This window comes from Diceros bicornis, chromosome 30 (genome assembly GCF_020826845.1).
Source record: "Diceros bicornis minor isolate mBicDic1 chromosome 30, mDicBic1.mat.cur, whole genome shotgun sequence".
Lineage (NCBI taxonomy): Eukaryota > Metazoa > Chordata > Mammalia > Perissodactyla > Rhinocerotidae > Diceros > Diceros bicornis.
The window spans coordinates 3,288,902-3,314,718 of record NC_080769.1 but is presented as its reverse complement, the minus strand read 5'-3'; the positions used below and the strand labels follow the sequence as shown (position 1 = coordinate 3,314,718).

The following is a 25,817-nucleotide window of genomic DNA, read 5'->3' as shown; positions in this document are numbered from 1 at the left end:
GCCTCCCCCGTACTTTTCCAAAACCCCCTATTATTGCCATGTTAGATCTCCTAGGTCTTCCAGATTGATGTTTTCTTCCTTCATGATTTTCATCTTTGGGCATTTTGCTCTGTGCTTTGAGATAGTTCCTCGACTTTGTCTTCTAAGCCACTAATTTGGCTCTTGCCTCTGATCACCCTCTTCTTCACTTCGTCCCGCAAAATTCCTCTTTTTATTTATTCCCTTTTTATTTAGTTCCATGGATCTTTATGGCTCTGTACTTGAATCTCCTTACCTTCTTATATTATTCTTGTTTAAAGTTGTTTTCTGTCTTCTCCAGGAGAAGCTCTATTTTGCTGGGTGTCAGTTATGTTGATGTCAATATCTTCTTTGCAGCTGCTGGGCCCTCTCACAATTTGTCATTTTTCTTTGGGGCTCAGATCTGGGGGTTGAGAACTCTAAGCAGCGGCAGTTTCCCAACTGATGGAGGAGATGGATGCTCCATCCTGTGGGGTCCACGTGGGCAGCAGGCAGGCACGCAGAGGTGCCTCCCTGCTCCCCAGTATCCTCACATCCTTCTTGATTTGGGAGCAGGACTCCTCTTGGAGTTCTTGGGGGCCAGAGGGATCAGACGCACACACATGGGAGTGATGCTGACCTTATCCCAAGAGGTCCGTGGACCCCTGTGGGCCAGACTCTTTCTGGGATGGATTGTGTCTGGTCTTCACCCCAGAGCAGTCTTCAGCTTGTCTTGGGGCTCTCTACCTGGTGCATGGGGGACACATTTCCACCTCAGATTTCCTTTTGGGGACTTCCCCAGAGATACCTCACTCCCACCCAGCTGCCATGGGTCCTAGCAGACTTTTGGTTCAAAGAGGCAGACATATTAGGGAAGGGAGTGGAGGAGAATGGAGACATGTACAGTGGCCATTTTCCCACAATCTGCCATTTCTCTTTCTTTAGCACAGGGGACAGCAAACTATAGCCTGAGGGGTCAAATCCTGCCTGCAGCCTGTGTTTGTATGGCCAGTGAGCTAGGAATGGTCTTTACTTTTCTAAGAGATATACACATATATCTCTTAATACATGTATATATTATGTGTGTGTGTGTACCTCTATCATCTATCTATCTATCTATCTATCTATCTATCTATCTATCTATCTATCTATCTATCTATCTATCTACCTGTCTGTCTGTCTATCTATCTATCTATCTATCTATCTATCTATCTATCTATCTATCTATCATCTATCTATCTCTATAGCTATGTATGGCCTGAAAAGTCTAAAGCGTCTACAATATTTATTATCTGGCCCTTTACAGAAAAAGTTTACTGTCCCATCTTTATCATATTTAAATGCCACTGGGGAGGAATGAGGAGAGAGGATGTGAGAGAGGGAAAGACTCAGGAGAGAGAGAAGACAGTCGATGGAGAAAGTTCTGCCAAAGAGGAAGGAGGGGACGCGATCCAACGCACAGAGGGAGAGGTTAGCTTTAAACAGGAGGAGGGACCACTCTGCTGCTGTGAAAGAACGGGGCAGGAGATGATGGGCATCGATAAAAGAAGGAAGCAAGGATGGGTGTGGATGTGGGTATATTTGTAAGGGATGTCAGAAAGTTGAAGGAGTTTCCATCAGCTGGTGTTTATTATCTCTGTGAAGTAGGAGACAAATTCTTCTCCCTTATGTAAAGGGAAAGGTCATGAGGATTGAGGAAGGAAGTGAAAAACTAGAACTCCTCATGTGGGCAACTTGACTAGGGATAGGAAGAGCAAGTTCCAAGTACCATGAAGAGTCTTGTTTAGATCAGAAAGGGCACATTTGTAATGGCTCAAAGCTGAGTGATTCTGGGGTCTCACTGCTTTGATGGAGGAGTGGAGAAGAGAAATGGTTGGTTCATAAGGAAGGATGCTTTGGCTGCAAGCAACAGATTACCTGACCCAAAGTGGCTTAAAAGTAGTAATTTATATGTCTTACATAGGGAAAAGTCCAAGGGTTGGTTCAGCCACCCAAAAATGTCATAAAAGCCCAGATTATTTTCGTCTTTCCACTCTTCCATCCTTATTATTTCCATGACGTCTTCTCTCCAAGCATCATATTATATAACAGCCCAAAATAGGAAGTCATGAGCAGGTTGTCTTTGAATTTGTTTTTGTTTTCATCAAGGAGAAAAAGCACTTTCCAGTAGGTGTTTCTTATATCTCATTGGATAGAATTGGTCCAAATGCCCACCCCAAATCAATCTCTAGAAAATAGGAATGAGATCACTATGGTTTAGACCATAGTGGTTTAGTTTAGATGAGGGTTTCTCCATCCCAGCACTACTGACATTTGGGGATGGGTAATTCTTTTTTGTGTGTCTAGGGGCTGTCTTGTGCAGAGTAGGATGTTTAGCAGCATCCCTGGACTCTACCACTTAGATGCCAGTATCGTTCCCCCTGCCCCAGTCATGACAACCAAAAACGTTCTCCAGATATTGCCAAATGTCCCTGAGGGGGAGAGGGAAATCACCCCCAGCTGAGAATCATAGGGCTTAGACCAGTCTCAACGGACCCCCTGGGTTCAGGCACATTGCTTCCCCAAATCGGAAGGTTCTGCTAATAAGGAACATGTAGTGGTGGTGATGGCTGCTGAGTAGACTATCCACGGTGGCTTCCACGTTGGATCAGTCTTGGTGTGAGATTTCCCTAGGTACGTATGGAATCAGAATGAGGAAGCAAAGGTGCTGAAAGAATGAGAGAGAACCATTTGACCTGGTTGATCATGAGATTTAGCCTGGATACGAAAGGAAGTAAAGCTAATGGTTTGGGAGAAGCTGATGGCTTGAGGGACTGGGTGAGTTTAAGGAGCAAGTTTAGAATGAGTGAGAGTAAGAACTTGAGTAAAGGCCTTGGAAGGAGTCTCCCCATTTAGAAAAAGTCAAGGGAGTATTTGCAATGGTCATGATTTGTGTATCCAGGTACAAACACTGGCTGAACACATCATAGCCAAGAGAAATCCAGTTCAACACACATTTATTGAGAACTCATTATGCAGAACAAGCACCTCATGAAGTAAAGGTGAAACGTTTCCTCTTCAAGGATGACATGTGTCCTGAGTCTCCCTGTCCCTAGCTTCATTCTTCACGATGCAAAACAGATCCATGTGGAGTTGAATGTTCTAGTTTTTGTATTTTCTCTTCACTTGCTCTGGAAAAGAATCCCCCCCCCCCAAAAGATGTTTAGATTGAAGGTAGATGTAAAGATAAAACAAACCAACCAAACAACAACAACAAAACAGAAAGAAAGAGCAGGAGTGGGTTAAAGCCAGAGAGCTCCATCCAGCAGGCAAGGATGGCATGATCTCCTAGCATTTTGGAATCCTAGGACAGGTATGGCCTTCTTTAGCTTATAAGGGGAGGACTTCTCAAAAACCCAGGATGAAGAATGTTTTTGGAAAAATTTTTGGAAGTAGTATCCCACTCTAGAATTTCAGCCCTTGGGGTGTTGGTTTTTGTCTAAGACAGGCTAGACTCTTAGTTCCATGAAGTTAAGGACTGTGTTGGTCTTGTCACTTTTTGTATGTCCACTGCCTACCATAGTGTCTGACACATTGTAGAACTCAACAAACATTCTCTTTGCCCCCTACAAGCTACAGCTGGGTTTAGAAGCCCCAAGTTCCACAGGGGAACCAATATCTCCTGTAGCAGCCAGTGAAGATGGAGTTCCTGGCAAATATAAATATGAGTCATTGTACGCAGAAAGTCCCAAGCTGTACCTTCCCTCCTGGTATTTGTGGTTCATTCACAGAACTGCCCCTCCAACATTATCAAGTTTCTAGGGAATAGAGCCAGAAAGTAAACCCAAGGTCAAATTTGTCCATAGAGGAGAAAGGGTTTTGTTAGCTTTTTACTAATAACATGTACATGAAAAATAAAAGCTTAAGAGATTATTTTAATCAAAGCAAATGATTTCTTAAAGGGAGCTAATGTATTTTATATGCATAAAAATATAAAAATAAATATATATAATATACATAAAATATATAATATATTCCCTTTTTACAGATACACTCATCTTATTCAATTTCCACAATGTTAAGCAATGATAAAGAAACATTTCCTTATTTATTGTGGGAAACCAGTAGCTGGAGTGCTGGCATCTTTGGGAGTTATTTTGGATTATCTGGGAAGCTTTTCAAAGGTCACAGCCAATGGTTAGCACTTACCACAATTTTATTTTCATTGCAAATGATTAAGCTTAATATTCATAAACATTTTCTCCAATCACCTGACACGTGCTAAGACTTTTTTCCCTTTTTCCTGGTCCTGTTTTCCTTTTGGTCTTTTTGGAAAAATTTAGAATGAATTCCCCTTCCTGCCCTCCAATAAGGGACAGACCTTTCTTCAGTGACCTCAATATTTCCACTGCTGAAGAAAATCACATATCATCTCAAGAAATGTAGAAGATGATGGATCAGAAATTTCTCAATTTTGTTCAGCTTAAAAATAACATATTCTAAGGCTCTTTGGCAAGCTGATGTGGTGGATGTGCACTTGGGAGGCATAAAACCAAATGAGATGGGGAGAATTTTCGTGGATTATGAGCTTTGGAGCCCGTCCTGCTCATCTAGTGACATACTTTCTTACAAGTATGTTCTCTCATTTCTCTAAGAGCAAATAAGGGACAAGTATGGAGAGAAAGCTCAGATAGTGCTGGAGGCTTATTCCTTGGTGCATTGAGCCTGAGTTAGCTCAATGAAAGAACAGATGAAGACCAGCCACCGAGTTCCAGAGAAGTTCCCTTTCCAACAGGACCATTTCCTCTCCCAGGAAGGTCCCATTATTCCACGTACTCGTCCCCTGTAATTATGTAGAGCACCTGGGAGGTCCCTCTCCTGGAGCCCTTTCCGTGGGGTCCAGCAACTCCACTGGGCTCACGTCCCTCTTCCTATGGGATAGTGGGGTTTCAGGATGATGACCACTCTATGTCCATGATTGTAAGTCTTCCCCCAAAAGGTTATACTCTAGATGGTAGTGGTGCTGGTGATATGTTTTATCCATACTTTGAATGACAAGAATATAAACAAAAGCCAGCTTAAGCACTGTTAGTGAGCAAGGAACAGTCACTGAGGAACGATAGAGTGAGAATGAGAAGTGCAAACCAGGTCATCAGGAAAAGAGCCCTGCTTGGTACCTTCCAGGGAAGGAAGCTCGTACTAAGACATGGAGGCTCAGGGCGTCAAGGGGTCAAACACAAGAATAGGTGACAAGTCCTCTTACCTTGCTGGGTTTTGAGTCTGGGCCAGGCCTGGTGGAAAGTGTGTAAGTCTCAGGTTCAGATTTAAATTTCATGATCTGTCCAAACCACTTTCGGACCTGAAACATCAAAGGAAATACCAAGATGGTTTTTGTTAGCTTTGGAGAAGAGAAAAGCCAGCAAGTCAGGAAGAGGATAAAGACATTATGACAAAACCTTTCCCCATAAAATGAAGTGTATACATACAATGGAATGTTATTAGGCCTCAAAAAGAAATGAAACTCTGACACACGCTACAACATGGACGAAACTTAAAGACATTATGCTGAGCAAAATAAACCAGACACAAAAGGACAGATATTGTATGATTCCACACATACAAGATCCTTATAATAGTCAAATTAATTGAGACAGAAAGTAGAATACTGGTTACCAGGGGTTAGGCAAGGGAGAATAAGATGTTATTGTTTAATGGGTACAGGGTTTCAGTTTGGGATGATGAAAAAGTTCTAGAGTTGGATGGTGGTGATTGTTGCACAATGTGAATGTACTTAACGCCACTGATCTGTACACTTAAACATGGTTAAAATGGTAAATTTTATTTTATGTATATTTTACCACAACATTTTTTTTCATATTACAGAATACATTTTTGTTGTAGAAAATTTACAAAATATGCATATGCAAAAGAAGAAAATAGAAGTTACACATAATTGCTCAATCTAGTGAAAAATCACTGATGATGTTTTGGTGTCCTTCCATGTGTCTTGGTTTGGGGTCCCACAGAAGCAGACCCCGAGACAAGGGTTCAAGTGTAAGGAATTTACTTGAGGAGTGGTCCCAGGAAACGCCAGTAGGTCAGTGGGGAAGTGAGATAGGGGAGGGAAGGCAGCCAGTAAAGGGTGCATAATTCTTTCCACTGGTTTCCACTGTGGGGTTTGTCCCACTGGGGAACTCTTGGACACAGCATAGGACACACTTCAGAGTCATCACACCTCAGGGACAAGGGAGCTGGGACATTTATCCACAAGCTCCCATCAGTCATTAGTTGATGGCTGCTCTCAAGAGCCATTACTCTCTGGAACTGCCAGCTTTCCCTATTCATGAGTCAGGCATGTCCTGCGGGCAGAAAGAGGCTCACAGGCACAGAGTCCCAGGTGTCTGCAATAAGCAACCCTGAGCATGCAGAGATGAACGCCAAAGGGACACGAGAGGGCCATCGACAGCATCTGCCACACCAAGATTTCCCAACCTTGGCGTTACTGGTATCAGGGGTTGGATCATGCTTTGTGGTGGGGGCCGACCTATGCCCTGTAGGATGTTGAGCAGCATTCCTGGCCTCCAGCCACTCAACGCCAGTAGCACTCTTTCCCCCAGTTGTGATGATCAAAAATGTCCCCAGACATTGCTAAATGTGCCCCACTCAGAAGGGGGAAGATTGCTTGAGGGTCATGGTGCTTTCCATGCACACCCACACCCGTGCGTAAATCATAACCAAGAGTAACATGAGCAGTAAAGGTTTATACACGTTATATAAACGCACGGAGAGCTTCTGGAGCAATGCTGTGAAACTTGCCTTTTCACTAATACGTTTTTAATATCCACCCAGTCATAAGGTATTCTTGTGCCTGGATAAAAATCGACATTTGAATGTTCTAAGTTGTTGCTTGTCCTTTGCTCTCTAGAGGATGTCTGCTTTGTCAGTTCAGTTTCTTCCTCTCCCTAATCCTCTGAGAAGCTGTTGTTTCTTTCCTAGTTTGGTTCTTTGTGCACGCAGACGCAGAGCGGGGAAGAAGGGAAGGAGGGAGGGAGGGAGCGAATGGGAGGGAGAAAGAGAGTGAGGAAGAAAGAAAAACACAAAGGGGAGGAGAAGGAGGAGGAGAGGGCAGAAGAAGGAGGAGGAGGAGAGGGCAGAAGAAGAAGGAGGAGGAAGGGGGGAGGAGGAGGAGGAGGAGGAGAGGGAAAAAGAAGAAGGAGAAGGAGGAGGAGGAGAAGGAGGAGGAGGACCAGGGAAGAAAGTGTATCAGTCAGGGCATGTTTTGCTGCAGTAACAAACAAGCTCAAAACCTTAGTGGCTGAACTCAACAAAGGGATACGTGGACTATGCGTCCTCTTCATGGCGTTTGAGAGGAACAAATAAAGAACGGGAGTAATGTTGTATTCCTTCTGGCTGCTGAATTGTGTTAGTTGGCTGTTGTGCCTCCTGATGTGGATCATGCGGATCCCAGCTTCACTGGGGTTTCAGTCTTTTACAATATTGTATTTAATGGTTGCAGAGTATCCTGTTCTATAGATGTAACATAATTTAACTAAATCTAGGTAGAAATATGTCAACATAGTTCAGTAGTATACAGTAGCATTGCATCTTTCCTAGGGCTTCGATTCTAGAGCCAGGAGGCCGTCCAAACGATCCCTGAGCTCCCTTAGTAAGGCACCCTCTTAGAGGCTTGTCTCAAGAAGACCAAAGCAGCCAATATTTCCCCAGTGCTGGACACAGGACACTGTTTCTGTTGCAGACTACAACACTGTTTCTTTTGTTTCAGGGGCAGACAAATGAATTGGCTTGTGTTTAGTATTCATATTGAGTACAAAATATATATCTTGAAAAAGTGGAAGCTTGCGCTGTGAGATCCTTCAGCAACTGAGATGAACTGAGAAAAGAGCACATATAAGACTTTTTCATTGTGTTCACTCAGGGGCGTACATCCTCTGAGAAGAGCTGCTTACAGTTTTCTTTGGCTATGCACGTAAGCTGCAGCTGCTTATAATGAGATGGATGAAAGGATGGATATGTGGATAGATATGTGATCAAGCACATATACCACAATGTTAATTATAGAATCTAGGTGATTGGTATATATGTGTTCACTGTATAATTCTTTCAACTTTTTTGTATGCTTGAAAATGTTCATAGTAAAATGTTGGAAAAATTAGCTTATTATGTAATTTAATTAAAACATAATAGTATGGAGACTATGCCATCGCATGGAAACCTGTTTAAGAACTCATGTTAAGTGGTGTGGTAGACTGCATTACTGATCTCGATTATTCACTCTTCTGCCGTAGTCATTACACCCTGTCTTAGCCTCGTGGCAGGTAGTGCATTCTTTTCCCACTGACTTTGGGCTTGACATGTGACTTTCTTTGGTCAATGGGATATTAGTGTAGGCGATGCAAAGAGAATCACAGGACCTGAAATGGCCTTGCCCAGTAGAGCTCGCTTTCTTGTGATTTTGCCATTGTCATGAGAAGAACTTATGTTAGGGAGCTGCTTCCCTTTCTTCCAAGCCTCAGGATGAGTCACAAAGAGCAGGCCTGAACATGACCTACCTCCTGGAGCCAAGCCAAGCTGAGCCCAGCCAAGATCAGCTGAGTCTCAATCAACCTGCTGCCTCGAGAAGGAGAAAAGTAAATATTCATGTTTAAGCCACCGAGATTTTTGAGGTTATTTGTTACACAGCAATAGCTGACTATTACAAATGGGAAAGCTGAAGAAAAACATATATCCTTGATGTAGCAATCATTTACTTTCTGTAAGCCATTAATAAATTGGTGTATCTTATAATCAACAGTATCTTAAAGTAGAGAAAAATATAGGCAGTGTTTATGCACTGCTCACAAGCTCATATGAAAATCTAGAGAATATGGATTTAGATGTTCATTAAACAACATACCTCCAAAGATTTCTTAACTTTAAAACAATAAAGAAAGAGGTCAGTGTTTACCTGCTGGCTGAGGAGGCAGTGCACCAGGAAGATGACGACGCCCTGCAGGCTGTTGATGATGGTGAAGAGGTAGGCCATGACGTGGGCGGCTGGACCCACCTGCAGGATTCCCAGACACCACGTGCAGCCCAGGATGAAGAGCTGAGCTGTGGCTTTAAATGTCAGCATCCTGGGAAGAGTCATAAACAACGATGTAAAAAAGCTAATAATGGACATGAACACCCCTATAGCATGGTTGTTAATGGCGAGGACTCTGGAGCTAGATTGCCCAGTTTTAAACCCAAGGCAGCACTAACGGACTGTGTGACCTTGGGTAAGTACTTTATCTTTCTGTAACTCAGTGTCGTCATGTTTATAATAGCCCTACTTCAGAGAGTTGCTGCCAAGATTAAATAAAGCCTTAACATATGTAAAGTATTTAGGACAGCATACAGAATAAAACTAGTGCCATACATAAAGCATTCTAAAACTGGGTGCTCTCTCGCTCTCTACATCATTTATAGATAGGCGGTGTCATATAATTTGTTATTCAAACAGGGAGGCTTTTGAGATAAAAAGGGATGCTAGTTAATAATTACAATGGGTCAACAGGCATAAACTGGGACTGTCCCAGGCAAACCTAGATGTAAGGTCACCCTTCTTAAGAATCTATATATCCCTAATTTTATTTTATTTATTTATTTTTTCTGAGGAAGATTGGCCCGGGGCTAACATTCGTGCCCATCCTCCTCTACTTTATATGGGACACTGCCACAGCATGGCTTGACAAGCGGTGTGTCGGTGCACACCCGGGATCCGAACCTGCAAACCCCGGACCGCCGAGGCGGAGCATGCGCACCTAACCACTGTGCCACCAGGCCGGCCCCTGTATATCCCTAATTTTAAAATATAATATTACATAAGTGAGGAAAGCTAGCTAAGGAGAAATTTGCATAGTGTGAGGCTACTGTAGGTGTGCCTGTCTGTTCTACAGAAAACGCACAGAAAAAGGTCTGGGGAAAATATTACACATATCATATCACACAGTTTGTTACCTCTGGCTTCTGGGGGAAGTGGAAGTCTCAGGAAAAGTGGGAGTTAGCCACTCATAATTTTTACTTTGTATATTTTAAAAAATATTAAGAATTTTTAACATTTGTGTTATTTTTGTGGTTAAAATGAAAGCAACAACAAATTTCATGTTCAAATGAAAAATGATCCTGCAAAATAAAAAAATACTCATAGCCCCAAATTTTTTGAAATAGCATTGTGTAAAATATATTTGAGTCTAAATCTTTCCTAGTGCATCTCGTGTTGAGTGGTGGAAACTGCTGGTTTTTTCCATCTCTTCTTCTTCCTTTTAGTGTTAGAGCCCTTCTCTTTTTGAGTTTTGTCAAGGACACACAGCGACCTGGCTAGAGACTACATTCCCCAGCCTCCCTCGCAGCGAGGCATCACCATGTGACCAAGGTCTAGCCAATAGTATATGAGCAAATGTGAAACGTGCGACCTCCACGTCAACGCCTTCCCGTGGATGGGATACTGATAAAGACAACTTCCTAGGGCATGGTGGAGCAACAAAACAGAAAGAACTTCAGTCCCTGGATCACTGTGTGGAGCAAAGCTTCCCCACTAGCCCTGGACTGCTCACCTCTGGACTGGGACATGAGAATGAAATGAACTTCTATTTCACTCTTTTTCTTGGGGCTTTTGGTCACAGCAGCTTGGCCTGTACTCTAGCTAATCCAGCTTCTCATTAATTGTGACAATTAATTGTGGTCTTGTGAGTCCCTGGAGCCTGGTTGTGGGGCGTATGTGTGTGTGGATGTTAGGAGGTGAGTAGAGGAGAAGGGGGTCGAAAAATGCCATTATCCCATTTTACCTTACATTCTGGATGGTTGACACCTCACTGTTGAGAGAGGAAAGTTTCCTTTTCAAAATGCAGAGGACCAAGAGAAAAAATACTAAATTCACCTGCAGGAACGACACAGACCATGCAGAAGGCAAGTTAAAATAATGTGCCATGTCCACTGTAAATCGCACACCACTCCTACCTCCCTGCACGTGGGATTGAACTGGTAGAAGGTGGAAAAATCAAATCATACAGCTGAGAATATGGATGCCCCTTGTACTATCTGGCACCCAGCGCACCTGGCGCTTCTTTGGTCAGGAACACCAGAGCCACGTACTCACTCACACAGATAATGGCGCAGACGGGGCCGAGGAAACCCCAGATGAATCCCTGGTCCACGTGGAGCCAGCAGCTGGGAAGCGTGCAAAAAGGGACAGACAGAGAGATCAGAGACCGCACACAAAACAAACATGAAGTGACACCTTTTCCTAACAGAGAACTTCCAATGTCTCCTGAAAATGTCAGTTTATGACACCGAAGGCTCTGACTGTTCACTACATGCTTTAATACTACCTTAAACTTAAGCACAGTCCTGTTGAATTTCCACACCAGCATTGTGAAGGTAGGACCATGGGGATGACTATTATCCCCATTTTGCTATTGAGGGGACTAAGACTTGAGGACTCGAGGTCCCAAATTATGGGAGGGATGAAGCTGGTATCTAACTGCAAAACTCCCTCCTTCCAGAACCTTCCATGCTCTTGCTGTCATCTTTCCCTGCCTCACTGGGAAAGAGGTTAGAGCTGTTACACTTAGGGAGAAAGCAGAGAACATTCATGTGGCTATCCCAATCATCGTCGTTAACATTGCCCTCAAAACTGTCCACGGCACAGGGTGAGAGTCAAGCTCACCGATCGGGTGTTCCATAAAGATGAGGCCTGGACGCTGCAGAAATGGCCACAATCACAGCCGGGACCCCGTAGCCCACAGGGAACATGAGCTTCCTCATGAACCTGCTCGCGCTGGTGTAGTTGACCACCGTCAGGTTGCGAGCAGTGAGGAAGAGGTGCAGGCCCTCCAGCAGCATCCAGGTGAAGGAGGCCAGGTAGAGATAGTGTAAGGCACCCGCGATGAGGGCGCACAGCACCTGGGGGCAGAGGCAGGTGTCACCAGGAGGGACTGTCAGGGTGGAGGGTGGCCCAGGGCCTCTCCTGTACACTGACATTGAGTTCAGAGCACCTGATGGTAGAACAAGGTCATCAAAAGTAAAGGTGGCTGATAATCAATGCCAGCACTGCCCACCTTGGCACCACTCCTCCAGCCCCCCTGGGGACCCAGGGCCATTTTATTACAGTGTCCAGTGCAGCATGGCTCCATGGACTCAGCACCCCTGGGGCAGGGCAGAGGGCCCACTGGGACAGGGTCAGTACCTTGATCTCGGTTCGGTCGATGGCCGTGAGGAAGAGGAGGTGGGCCAGGAGGAGGCAGAGGGAGAGCTGCAGGTGGAGCGAGGTGCTGGTGTTCTGGATGGCTCTGCACAGCAGGAAGGTGAGGGCCGCCAGGAGGAGGCACAGCAGAGAGAGGCCCAGCCCCACGTAGGAGATCACAGCCAGCACGGGGTCCTCCTCCTGGGACGCGGCAAAGAGACCACAGTCACCCCTTCCTGCTCTGGGATTATGATTGTCCTCCCTCGGAATAGGGCATCCCAAACACAGGCACAAAGCCGGTGATAGGGAGTGTGTGAAGTGTCTGTCAGACTAAGTCTTTTTTTCAGCTTTATTGAAGCTTATGTAGTATACAGAATACTGCGCCTACCGAATGCAGACATTTTGATGAGTTTGGACATAGGCGTCCATGATGCCATCCCCACAATCAAGGTGATAAACATACCCATCGCCTCCAAAAGACGCCTGTGTCTCTCTCTGTTTTTTTGTGGTGCAATCACAACATGAGATCTACTCTCTTAACTGTTTTTAAGTGCACAACACCATATTGTTAACCATAGGCTCTATGTTGTACAGCAGGTTCAAGTTGAAATGAATGGATATGCCCAACTAAGTCTTCACCCAAAGAGACGTAGGAAGCCCTGTGCAGCAGAGGCTATTAATCTCTTCACAGTCGCCTGTACCTGCCCTTCAGCTGCTTCCTGTGAACTCCAGTGACCCTGACTGAGGGTATTTGTCCTGCCACGTGGGAATGCTTAGATACACCACAGGGTCACAAGGGCCAGGACATTAATGCATGTGGGAGCTGCCCTCCAACAATGATAGTGGGGAACTGGTGGATAAATGCCCCAGCTCCCGTGCCCTTGTGTGGATGGCTCCTAGTGCATGTCCTACGATATCTCCCAAAAGTACCCAATGGGATTAAGCCCCAGTTGTCTGTCCATGAAGTTAACTTTCTCTTTAACACATCCTTTACGGGCTGCCTTCTCTTCCCTTTCTCACTTCCCTACTGTCCTACTGATGTGTCCCGGGCTCACCTCCCAGAGAAACTACTTGCCGTCAAATCCTGTCTCAGGACCTGCTTGCAGGTGACCCCAAAGTAAGACACCTTGTCTAATTCAGCTCTTGGGGACTCATCTCATTAAAGACAAGGGCCAGGGGTCTGGTAAGCCAAACAGACTTAGCAAGACTCACTAACGGGAAATGATAGTCATCATCCCTTATAATTATATGGGTATTTTAATTTATTTCGATGCCACTTTATAGAACTTTTAAATCCTTTGCTTTTTTAAAGTTAAAAAATTTTGAAATATAACACACATACGGAAAAGAACATAAATGTCAATGTATTATATGGTTAATAACTATTAAACACTCAGATCGTGTACTAGTCTATGGACACTATTCCAGAAGCTCTTCCCAATTGCAAACCACCTTCTCCCCTAGAGAAGCCATGATCCTTTTATGATAAGCAATTCTTTATAGTTTTACCACTTATGTATGCAACCCCTGAGAATATAGTGTAGTTGTGTCTGTTTTTTGACTTTGATGGAGCAATATTCTGCTCCATGCCGTCACTTAGAAACCATGGTGACAGAGGCTTCACTATCTTGTACCTGTACCCTCTGGAGTATATTGCTTCCTCATTGCCCTGGAGGATCCAACGTGGGATTTTCTGTACTTTATCCTAGAAAACTAGCATTGCCTTTAATAGCCCCAACAGGAAACAATCTAGATATCCATTAACTGTAGAATGGATAAGTAAATTATAGTATAGTCAAGCAAGGGAACATTATACATCAACGAAAAGGAATGAACTAAGGCTATGCCCAACTCATAGATGAATTTGATTAATGCAATGATGAATGAAAGAAGTATTTTATGTTTTTTAACTTATTTTAGCTTTCCCACTGCCCTGTGCAGTAGGAGGGGTCCGAGATTTCCAACATGCATTGTTCTGAGGGCACTACCTCCATCCCTGTAAGGAGGAGAGGGATGTGTCATCACCCAGCCTGTATTATCAGTGAGTCCTCCGACCCCATCTCTAGGATACGTGTCCGGTCTGACCTACTCCCACCACCTCTACTGCTGCCACCCGAATCCTGGCCACCATCATCTCTCTGCGAGTCCACTCTTGCTGCACCATCATCCATTCTTGACCCGGGAGCCAGAGGGATCTTCTAATGACATAAATATGCAGCATCCCTGATGCAAATCCTCCATTGCTTTCCCATTGCAATTAGAAGGAAATCTAAATTTCTGACCGTGGCATTCGAGGCCTGACACATCTTCCCTGCTCCCGTCTCTCCAGCCTGTCTCCTTCCACTTCCTGTCACTCACTCTGCTCCGGCCACACTTCTTTCTGGAAGACACCAGGTTTGTTTGCTCCTTCTTCTGGGCCTTTACACATATGTGTATCTCTTCTTGGGATGCTTTTTCCTGAGACTTTTTCCTACTGACTTTTTTATTGGGGTTAGAAGGTTCGAGGACCCAATTCCAATGTTTGTGTGTGTGGGTTTTCCCCACATAGCCAACAAACAATTCTTGGATACCAGCTGGGAGTCCTACAATTCAGCTCAATTCTGACATTATTTACCTGGAGGTGGCGTCAGATCCCACAGGTCAAAGGCTCAGTACCCCAAGACTGGCCTCCCCTCACTTCAGAAGCCAGTGCGAGCCCAGGTTGTCACCTGTGCTTCTGGCAGCTACAGATTGGAGGTTCCCACGACCCCACCTCCTTGGGTTTGATTAATTTGCTAGAGAAGCTCATAGAACTCAGTCAAATATTTTACTTACTAGATCACTGGTTTATTATAAAAGGATATAATTCAAGAACAGTCAGATGGAAGAGATGCGTAGGGCAAGGTACGGGGAAGGCATGGAGCTTCTGAGCAAGCCACTCTCCCCGAATCTCCACATGTTTGCCAGCGTGGAATCTCTCTGAACCCACTCCTTTTGGGTTTTTATGGGGGCTTCATTACACAGGCACAACTGACCGATTGATCCTCCAGCCCCTTTCCCCTCCCTGGAGGCTGGGAGGGGAACTGAAAGTTCCAACCCTCTAACCAGAGGGTTGGGTCCCCTGGCAACCAGCCCCCATCCTTAGGGGCTTTCCAAAAGTCACCTCATTAACATAACCAATGACATCTTTATCACCTTTCACTTAGGAAATTACAAGGCTTTTAGGAACTCTGTGCCAGAAAAGGGGAAAAGACCAAATATGTATTTCTTATTATACAACACAATATCACAGAGATAAAATCCAAATAATATGAAATTATTTTACAGTGAACATTTTTCAGTGGCATTTGGTACATTCACAGTGTTGTGCAGCCACCACCTCTGTCTAGTTCCAAAACATTTTCATCCCTGAAAAATAAAACCCCAGGCCCATTAAGGAGTCTCCCCCCAACTGCGTCCCCATTCCTCCCTCTCCCCCGCCCTCACAACCGCTAATCTGCTTTCTGTCTCCATGGATTTGCCTGTTCTGGACATTTCATATCAATGGAATCACACACGATGTGATCTTTTGCGTCTGGCTCTTTCACTCAGCAGGATCTTTTCGAGGTTCATCCACGTTGTAGCACTGCTGACTCAACATTCAGATTTCAGCTCAGATATTAACTTCCAACAGAGGCCCCCTCTGACCACTCTGGAGCAGCAGGCTGTCTGCAGTCACCCCAGTTGCTCCCTCTTCTTCGTTTTCTTTATAGCACTCATCACCACCCAGTAGAGGCTCAAATAGGATTAGGCGGAGGAATTAAAGGTTACATCATACCTGGCTGTTGAAGGCCATGAGGACAGCGAAACTGGACAGGTGGGTGGAACTGCACGTGGTGTGACTTTCGTTCACTTCTTTCAGGAAACAGCCATCCTGGGACCAGTGGCCGTCCCCGTTCGTGCTTTTCCAGTAGACGCAGAAGACCTTATTGCTGCCGTGCCTCATCTGAAAATAGAATGGGCTAGTCACGTTCTTGCTCAAGAGGGACAACCCTCAGAGAGTCAGTCTACGCTGGGGGGGGGTGGCGAACGAGGAGACGCCTGGGTTACAAGTGACTCAGGTGATTTCTACTTTAAGTGAAGAGGATGGCGGCCAGGATACCTGCCCTCTAGTCCCAGCTCTACTGGGATTCCACATACCGTAGGACAAGATCATTGCCCTCTCCCACAGCCAGCATTTGATAAGATGTCACTGGTGTCAGGACTCTGTCCACCACCATGGGAGTCACACAGAAGGAGTGTAAGGGTCATATAAATTCTTCTTCCACATACTCTTTAAGCCCTATTTCCCTGTCCCTTCACATCAATTCTGTCCCGACCTCTTACAACACAATAATTGCTCCTGTGATGAGAGGGGGAATGTAGGAAAGAAATGTCACCAGGAGAGAGCATGACATTAGCTTTCAGCCTCTTGTCCTTGTCGTAAGGGCTTCCAGAGCATCACTTCCTGAGGCCAAGGAGACGAGTGGGTGCTCTCCTGTCTGGGGCTGTATCTCCTTTGTTAACCCACTGGACCATCCCCAGATTTCTTGCTCCTCTCCCACTGCCTCATGCCATACATCAAAAATTCTATTCCTAGATTTTATGCATCAGATAGAGAATACCTATATTTCCCAGCCTTCTCCCACTTAACTCTTATTTTCTTGAAAATTTTTTTAAAATTTAGTTTTATTTATTTTTTCCAGCTTTATTGAAATAGAATTGACATATAACGTTGTGTAAGTTTAAGGTGTACAATGTAGCAATTTGATCTATGTGTATATTGCAAAACGATTATCACAGTGAGGTTAGTTAATATCCATCACCTCACAGAGTTACAATGTTTATTTTGTGGTGAGAACTTTTAACAGCTACTCTTTTGGCAACTGGCAAATACACAATACGGTATTGTTAACTAGAGTCACCATGCTGTATATCAGTACATCCCCAGAACTTATGCATCTTATCACTGGAAGTTTGTACCTTTTTTTTGGTGAGGAAGATTGGCCCTGAGCTAACATCTGTGCCAATCCTCCTCCATTCTGTATGTGGGACCCTGCCACAGCATGACTTGATGTGTAGTGTGTATATGCGAGCCTGGGATCTGAACCCGAGAACCCAGGGCCACTGATGCGGACCATGAGAACCCAACCACTACATCAGAGGGCTGGCCCCTGGAATTTTGTACCCTTTGATCACTTTCACCTATTTCCCTCACCTCCCATCCCCAGCAACCACCAATCTGTTCTCTGTTTCTATGAGTTTGGAGTTTTAAGATTCCACATATAAGTGAGATCACACAGTATTTGTCTTTCTCTGTCTGATTTATTTCACTTAGCATAATGCCCTCAAATTTCATCTATGTTGTCGCAAGTGGTAGGGTTTTCTTCAACTCTTATTTTCTTAACAGAGTTGAAAGGGAAAGGAGTAAATGAATTTTATTATGTCTATGTCTGGCTATTGACCGTCCTGCCTTTAAGAGTTAGTGCAGCACATGGGAAGAGGTAATGGATTAAATAAAAAAATTTTTTCTTATCAAGTTATGTAGTCTTTATAATTAATGCTAGTCTTCTGTGCGAGAATGAATATTATGTTCCAGTTCAAATTTCACAGACGTAGGAGGTACCTGCAGTCAAAATAATTCCAGGAACTAGAATAATGCTACCCAAGAGAAATAGCATGTGAGCCACTTATGTAACTTGAAATTTTCTACCAGCCATGTTAAAAAAGGTAAAGAAACAGGTCAAATTATTTTTAATAATATATTTTATTTAACCCACTACATTGAAAATAGTATCTTTTAATATGTCAATATAAATCAATACATGTAATCAGTATAAAAATTATTAAGGAGATATTTTACATTCTTTTTTTTTACTAAGTCTTCAAAATCTGGAAATATTACATATAAACCCAGAAATACTAAGTCTTCAAAATCTCAGTTCAGACCCACCACATTTCAAATGCTCAATAGCTACGGGTGGCCTCTGGCTACCATCTTGGACGTCGCAGGTCTACAACTCCTGACTGGGAGGAGGAGCAGGTTGTTCGGTCCACCCCCATGAAACCTGAGCAAGTTCAGGCTGCGGCTTTGACCCACCTTCATGTGCTGAAAACTCAGAGTCACAGACTTGGAGAAAGATGTGTTCCTTTTGGGTCCAATACCAGCACTCACTACTTGGGAGTTCAGGTAAACTCGATCTTTCTCATCCATCTCTTCAAAAAAAGTTGCATTTATGATGTTTCCAAGAGAGGAGTATGAAATGAAGGCGACTGCACTGGGACCTGAGGAAACAGGAAAATGGAGTCTTAAAAAGTTCCACCATTCCTTCTATCCCTCTTCCCCACCTCACACCTGCTACGTCTCCCTGATCGCCACACCTGCTCAGGTGTGCCCAGGTGTGCTTAGGAAGTTCATTCTTCCTCCCATGCTCTTCCTACCCAAATGCAACTCATCCTCAAAGACCCAGCTCAAACCCAGCCTCTGGCTCAGGAAGTCTTCTCCAGCAGCTCGCAGTGCTTCTGTCTCTGAACTCATATTCCAGTGCAGCCCTTGCCGCGCCAGTGAGAATTCCACTGTCCACGCATTATTTCATGTGGATTGAATTCTATTTTCCCAACGGGCACTCAACTTCCTGAGTGACCATACAGAACATTTTATTTGGAAACCACAGAGCCCCCTGCACAGTGCCAAGCATGTGGTAAATGGTGAATTCTTTTAAAATATCTTCTTTGTTTCCTAAAAAAGTTTAATTTATATTTCAAACCTTCAGAAAAGTATAAAAAAAGACACAACTGACATCTACATCCAGATTTAACATATATATTATCATTTTGTCAGATTAACTTCAAAATTATTTTTTAAAGAAATAAAATGTTTTACATCACTAATTATTAGGGAAGTACAAATCAAAACCACAATGAGATATCACCTCACACACGTCAGAATGGGTATTATTAAAAAGACAAGAAATAACAAGTGTTGGAGAGGATATGGAGAAAAGGGAGCCCTCACACACTGCTAGTGGGAATGCAAACTGGGGCAGCCATTTTGGAAAACAGTATGGAGATTCCTCAAAAAATTAAAAATAGAAATACTCTATGATCCAGCTATTCCACTTCTGGGTGTTTAACCAAAGAACACGAAAAGAGTAATTTGAAAAGATACATGCACCCCTATGTCCATTGCAGCATTATTCACAACAGCCAAGACTTGGAAACAACTTAAGTGTCCATCGATGGATGAATGGATAAAGAAGATGTGGTATATATACACAATGGAATACTACTCAGCCGTAAAAAGCTGAAATCTTGCCATCTGTGACAACATGGATGGACCTTGAGGGTATTATGCTAAGTGAAATAAGTTGAGAAAGACAAACACTGTATGATTTCACTCATATGTGAATGATAAAGAAACACATAGATATGGAGAACAGATTGGTGGTTGCAGAGGGGAAGGGGCGGGAGGAGGGTGAAAGGGGTAAAGGGGCACACGTGTATGGTGACGAACCGCAACTAGACTTGGTGGTCAATACAATGTAGTCTATACATAAGATGAAGTATAATGACATACACCTAAAATTTGTATAATATTATAAGCCAACGTTACTTCAATAAAAAAAGTGGAAAAAAAAAAGAAATAAAATGTTTCAGATACGGTTAAACCTCCCACTATTTCGTGCTTTTTTCCTTCTCCAGAAATAACCACAGACTTCAAGTGTAGCCTTTCTATGAATGCTTTTGTGATTTACTACATATGTATGTTTCCATAACAATATATAGGATTGTTTTCTGTGTTTAAAAGTTCACATAAACGATATCCCACTTTGGATATTTTTTTCAACTTTCTTTTGTCGTTCCAGTTAATATTTTCAAGATCTAGTCCTACCAGTAAATGTATATTTGGTTAATGTTTTTACTTATTGTAGGGTGTCACTTTATTTGATACACCACAATCTATTTGCTGTAAAAATAAATGAAACAATTTTTATAAGAAGAAGAGAAAAAAGAAAATGAAATACCATCCATACAGAATTCCACCACTCAGACATGATCACTGTTGGAGTTCTGGATTTTTTCTAGGCGTATATTTGTGTATCCAAACATACGTGCATGTCCAAGAACTGTTAATGGGTGAAAGCTATGACCAGATCTGCCTCCAGTGGAAAGCTGCCTATCAAGGATTATCTGATTCCATGGGAGTTTGCATCTTTTATTGACTTGCGATTGCCAAGCAATTTCACAACTCTGTAGGATAGAAGATGACATGTAGAAACTGATAGTAGCACAAATGGTTCTTTCCATAGACACAAATGCATTTTGTCTGGTAGACATGTGGCTGCTTTATGCCCTGTAGAAAATGTAACCCCAAACATTACATTATGTTGCCCTATAGGATATTAATTAGTTTTTGCATCTGTCAGCATATTGATTTTAGCATTCGTGACTGTCCCATGTATGGATATGCACGCAGGTGTGTGTGTATCTGTTCTTCAAATTGCCTTTGACCTTGCCTTAACATTTTATTGGTTCCTTCATTAATTAATGAGTTGAATATGATGTTTGACGTGCATTCATTGATATTTTCCAGAAAGTCATTATTTATTTTAAAAAAAATGATATATATGTTTGGATATAGATATACACACGTCCACACACAAACACAGATGTGTACAGACATAAACATGTATATGTACACATTCAGATTCATGAGGGTGAAAATAGAGATTTTCATAGAGTCTCTCCTTTTCTAACATTCTGAGGCAGACTTTGCGTTTGTGGCCCTGAAGCCTTTTTTTGTATTGAACGAGGTAAAACTTGGGAGGCCAGAAGAACTGTAACAACCAAGGGAGGCTAAGCTGATTTACATAATACATGACATGGATCTCCCCTTAGAAGAAAATGGTGGAAATGTGGGAGGAGAGGCAGAGACGAGGCAGAAGCAGACGGCATCTGAGGGAGGAAGAGAGGAGAGAGAGTGGGCAGCCGTGGAGAGGACGCTTAGGGAGTTAGCAAGTCTCTTGTGATGTCATTCCACTCCCTCTGCTGCCTCTTGAAGAGACTTCAGCAAAGACTGACTTATTTTTCAAGACTTTTAGAATTGGTTTCATTTCTTTTGGATGAAACATAATGCTGAGACTGGACCCAGGGAAATCCATTTGTAGTTGGGTTACATGTAGCTTCATCTCTATGTGTGTATGTATCTAATAATTTCCTTTCTCTCTATATTATATATGTAAACCAGATCTAGAGTTAAGTCATATATATGCAAATCATAATATATCTCTATTTCTATCTATCTATCTGTCTATCTATCTATCTATCATCCATCTCTATCCATTTATCTATATCTATGTATCTATCTATATCTATGTTTCTATGTGTCATCTATCTATCCATCCATCCATCCATCCATCCATGCATCCATCCATCCATCTTATCTATGTATCTATGTATCTATCTATCTTTCTATCCATCCATCCATCCATTCATCCATGTATGTATGTATGTATGTATGTATCTATCTATCTATCTATCTATCTCTATCAACCTATTTTTTTTAATGGAATGCTTACTATGTTCCAGACATTATCCCCTGGACACATTGGGGGACAAAATAAACTGAGTTTCTGCTCTTACAGCTTACTTTCTGGTGCAGGAGACACGCAAAAAAAATGTTAACAAATAAATATAGGAGTATATCAGAGAACATTAGTCTTATGGAGAAAATTAATCAAGATAAGAGAACAGAGAGAGATTTTAGCCAGTTTCCAGACAGCAGAGTGAAGGGAGGGAGGTCTGTGTGGATATCCGAGAAAAGAGAGCTCTAGGTGGAAGAAATAGCAGGGGCAAAATCCTGGGGGTATGAACGTGCTCGGCTTGTTCAGGAAACAGCGAGGAGGCCAGTGTGGCTGAAGCAGAGTGAGTGAAGGGGCGAGGGGGAGGAGGTGAGGGCAGGGAGGGGACAGGGGCAGACCCTACAGGACCTTATGGGCCTTGGGGAGGACTTTTGCTATTATTTTAAGCCAGTGGAAAGCCACTGAAGGATTTAAGCACAGAATGTCATAATTCGACATACTTTAACAGGCTAAAAATATATATGTACTTGATATATTTATATCATATATTTATAATTTTATTATATGTTAGTAGGACATGCGCATGACATGTCAGTTGGATAGTGTTATGGGCTACATTGTGTTCCCCCAAAATTCATATATTGAAGTCCTACTTCCCCCCTCCCTCCTGGTACTTAAGAATGTGACTATATGGGTTGGTGTCAAGATGGCGGTGTAGGCAGACTCTGAACTCACCTCCTCCCATGGACAGAACAAATTTACAACTACTCTTGGGACAATTACCCCTGAGAGAGAACTGAAAACTGGATAAAAAGAAACCCCACAACGAGGGATGGTGCTGACTGAGGTGGAAGAGGCAGAAATTCCTTTCTGGAGAAAAAAAAAGCCACCTTTGCAAGCCGCAGCACTTCATGGCTGGCCGAGAGCAATCCTAAGCTTTATTCACAATAGCCAAGACTTGGAAGCAACCTAGGTGCCCATCAAGGGGTGAATGGATAAAGAAGATGTGGTATATATACACAATGGAATACTACTCAGCCATGAGAAACGATGAAATCCAGCCGTTTGTGACAACATGGATGGATCTTGAGGGTACTGTGCTAAGCTAAATAATTCAGAGGGAGAAAGTTAAACACCATATGATCTCACTCATAAGCAGAAGATAAAAACAACAACAAACAATCACATGGAGACAGAGATTGGATTGGTGGTTGCCAGAGGGGAAGGGGGGAGAGAGGAGGGCAAAAGCTGTGATTAGGCACATGTGCATGGTGATGGATTATAAATAGTCTTTGGGTGGTGAACATGACGTAATCTACACAGAAATTGAAGTACAATGATGTACACCTGAAAAAAAAATCTGCAAAAAAAATATGACTGCACTTGGACAGAGGGCCTTTAAAGAGGTGATTAAGTTAAAATGAGGCCGTTAGGGTGGGCCCCAATCCAATCTGACCAGTGTCCTTATAATAAGAGGATATTTGGACGCACAAAGAGACACCAGGGCTGCACACGCACAGAGGAAAGACCATGTGAGGACACAGTGAGAAGGTGGCCATCTGTAAGTCAAGGAGCGAGGCCGCAGGAGAAACCAACCCTGCCGACACCTTGATCTCGGACTTCCAGCTTCCAGACGGTGCGACAATAAGTTTCTCTTGTTTAAGCCACTGAGTCTGGTATTTTGTTATGTCAGCCCTGGCAGTCTAATGCATACACGTATATGTTATATGTTATGAACACTTTCCCATGTCAGTAAGCATCCATCATTCTTTGTAGCTGCTGAGAAGTCAACATGGCAAAGGGGCCATATCAGTGAGTAGTTAAGGGTGGAGGGGCAGGCACTAGGTTTCTAGATTCAAATCTCGGCTTTGCCGCTCTCTAGCTGTGTGGGTCATCCCACTAGAATAAATCCCTCGGCAGGTTTCTCTAATCAGGCTTCTGTGGCCTCGCTTGAGGGATCAGAGTGGAGATTCACTTCTGTTTCTCTGATTTCACGGCAGTTTCCGTTTGTCAGAAGGAAACAACAGTAGATGGTTGGAAAACAGGTGGTACAACCACCTGTTCTGAGGGTTAGAAACCACTTGTTTTTGAGCTGAAACATTCTGGTGTAGGAGCAAAATCTCAAGCAGAGAAGAGAGGCCGCAGAGGTTTCCGAGGCCGGTCTCCATGGCTGGGTTTGTGCTCTGAGAAGTTTTACTGTGTGTGTGTGGGGTCATGTGATGGTATGTCTCGGGTTACCTGCAACCATCCCAGGTCACACCGGCTGTCCCGGTGTGATTTATTATTTATTTATAGCTGTATATTAAAGGATTTATTTATTTTATTGAAGTATAATGTCCCAAACCAATGTTACTGGTGTAATTTAATAGCACCCCCTTCCAATCTTAAAACTGTCACCATTTGGAGATAAATGACAAGGTCGCTCTACACCAGCGGTTCTCAACTGGGGGCAATTCCGTCCCTCAGGGGACCTTGGGCAACGTCTGGAAGCACTTTTGGTTGTCACCACTAGGGGGTTGCTACTGGCGTCTAGTGGATAAAGGCCAGGGGGGCTCTCAGCATGCTACCGGGCACAGGATGGCCCCCACAGCAAAGAATGACCAGCCCTATTCAGAACCTGAAGGACAGAGAAATGTCCCTCTATGAGCTTGTCATGAACCTGTCAATGGATCCTTTTCTCTCGTCAGGAATGTTGAGGCCTTAACCTAATGTGGATTTAATTCAAGAAACATTTGTCACTGTTCTCCAGGTACTGTGCCCATAACAGTGACTATATATGGAGAGAAATTGTGGTTTCTACTGTTATGGGGACTCCAGTGTGATGGGGGGGCAGGGACATGCCAACCAACAGAAACAACACAACACCTTAGATGCCAGGATCAGGTAGGTTGGAGATGCTGAGGGAGCACAGAGTGGCAGGGCTGGACTCCGGTGCTGCGTTGAAAGTGGGCAGTCCCAGGAGGCATCCTGGAGGAGGTGAAAGGGGAGCTGTGCTGAACGCAGAGTGAAAGTTCACCCAGCGGAGTGGTGGCTGGCATTCCCGGCGGAGGCACAGCCAAAGCAACACTGGGAGGTGAGCTCACAGGGCCCATTAGGGGACGGTACGCAGTCTGCTGCCGGGCATATCTGTGCAGGTGTGCCTCGAGGCAACCATAGCGCTGTGTCTGCATTTACTTAAACAGTTCAGCATAGGCAGTTATTACAGGCCGAGTCGTGTCCTCCCTGAACTCACGTGTTGAGACCCTAACCCCCAGTATCTTGGAATGTGACCGAGGAGCAAAGTGGGCTGCAGAGATGTTGTGCCTGGCCTGCACACGCTCTACGAATTGTGAGTAACAGAGGAAGTGTGAAATGGCGTGATTGGAGGTTGGCTTCCATCCTCCACCCGGCCCATCCTGAAATGGAGGCAGATTCAAGTTCTTATATTCTTGGGGGAGAGAGGAAGTGATGGGAATGAATTGCCTCGAGAGACTCTCAGTTCAGCGTGTGGTTAGTATCTGTGTTTCATTGTCTTGACTTTGGGGCTTTGGGCGATAACACAGACCAGCTGTACCCACGTGTATGTGACTGGATTTTAAGAGCCCATCGAACGTGCTAGAGCAGTTATAACTATATGGCAGTTGTAGGAAAAGTATTCTTGCCAAATTTAAAAATTGGAGGTATTCATGCAAACAGCCCAAATTTTGGGTTCTCTTGAAAAATCGGGGAGTCTGGCAACTCTGGGACAATTAATAGTAACAATCGTCCCTTTTGCATGGTCTGTAGCGGATGCTCCGGGCACCCTGACTTGATTCTCCTGATGTTCTCGGTTTCTCATTGCCGAGGGATGAATTCCACTGCAAGCAGCTGTGACGGCCTGGGGGCCTTCCCTGGAGTGAATGTCTGTCTGTACACAGCGCAGACTGGAAGGGCCTGGAAGTTTACCCCCCACTCCCCGGAAGGGCACTCAACCAGTGATGTATCAGAGCAGGTGGTTCAACAGCCCGCTCCCTCTCCTTCAATGGGATAAGTGGGTGAGACTGAGCCCGTTACCACCAGCA

General features: G+C 43.8%; 1 protein-coding gene across 9 annotated transcripts in view; it reads right to left on the bottom strand.

The window, feature by feature from the left end:
- Window positions 1–2,976: 2,976 nt before the first annotated feature.
- ADGRE3 (adhesion G protein-coupled receptor E3) overlaps window positions 2,977–25,817 on the bottom strand; it is a 48,952-nt gene continuing 26,111 nt past the window's right edge. For 4 of the 9 annotated variants that reach the window (XM_058525476.1, XM_058525478.1, XM_058525477.1 and 1 more), the window contains 9 exons: window positions 18,297–18,481; window positions 15,996–16,163; window positions 12,203–12,400; window positions 11,684–11,919; window positions 11,118–11,184; window positions 10,803–10,894; window positions 8,942–9,110; window positions 5,240–5,335; window positions 2,977–3,167 (listed from right to left, as the gene is read on the bottom strand). In XM_058525476.1, coding sequence (XP_058381459.1) covers window positions 3,159–3,167; window positions 5,240–5,335; window positions 8,942–9,110; window positions 10,803–10,894; window positions 11,118–11,184; window positions 11,684–11,919; window positions 12,203–12,400; window positions 15,996–16,163; window positions 18,297–18,481 — 1,220 coding nt within the window. In that variant the 3' untranslated portion in view covers window positions 2,977–3,158. Of the gene's footprint in view, window positions 3,168–5,239; window positions 5,336–8,941; window positions 10,895–11,113; window positions 11,185–11,683; window positions 11,920–12,202; window positions 12,401–15,995; window positions 16,164–18,296; window positions 18,482–25,817 lie in introns of those variants that run through there. The other 5 variants (XR_009216100.1, XM_058525480.1, XM_058525483.1 and 2 more) reach the window with 5 other exon arrangements.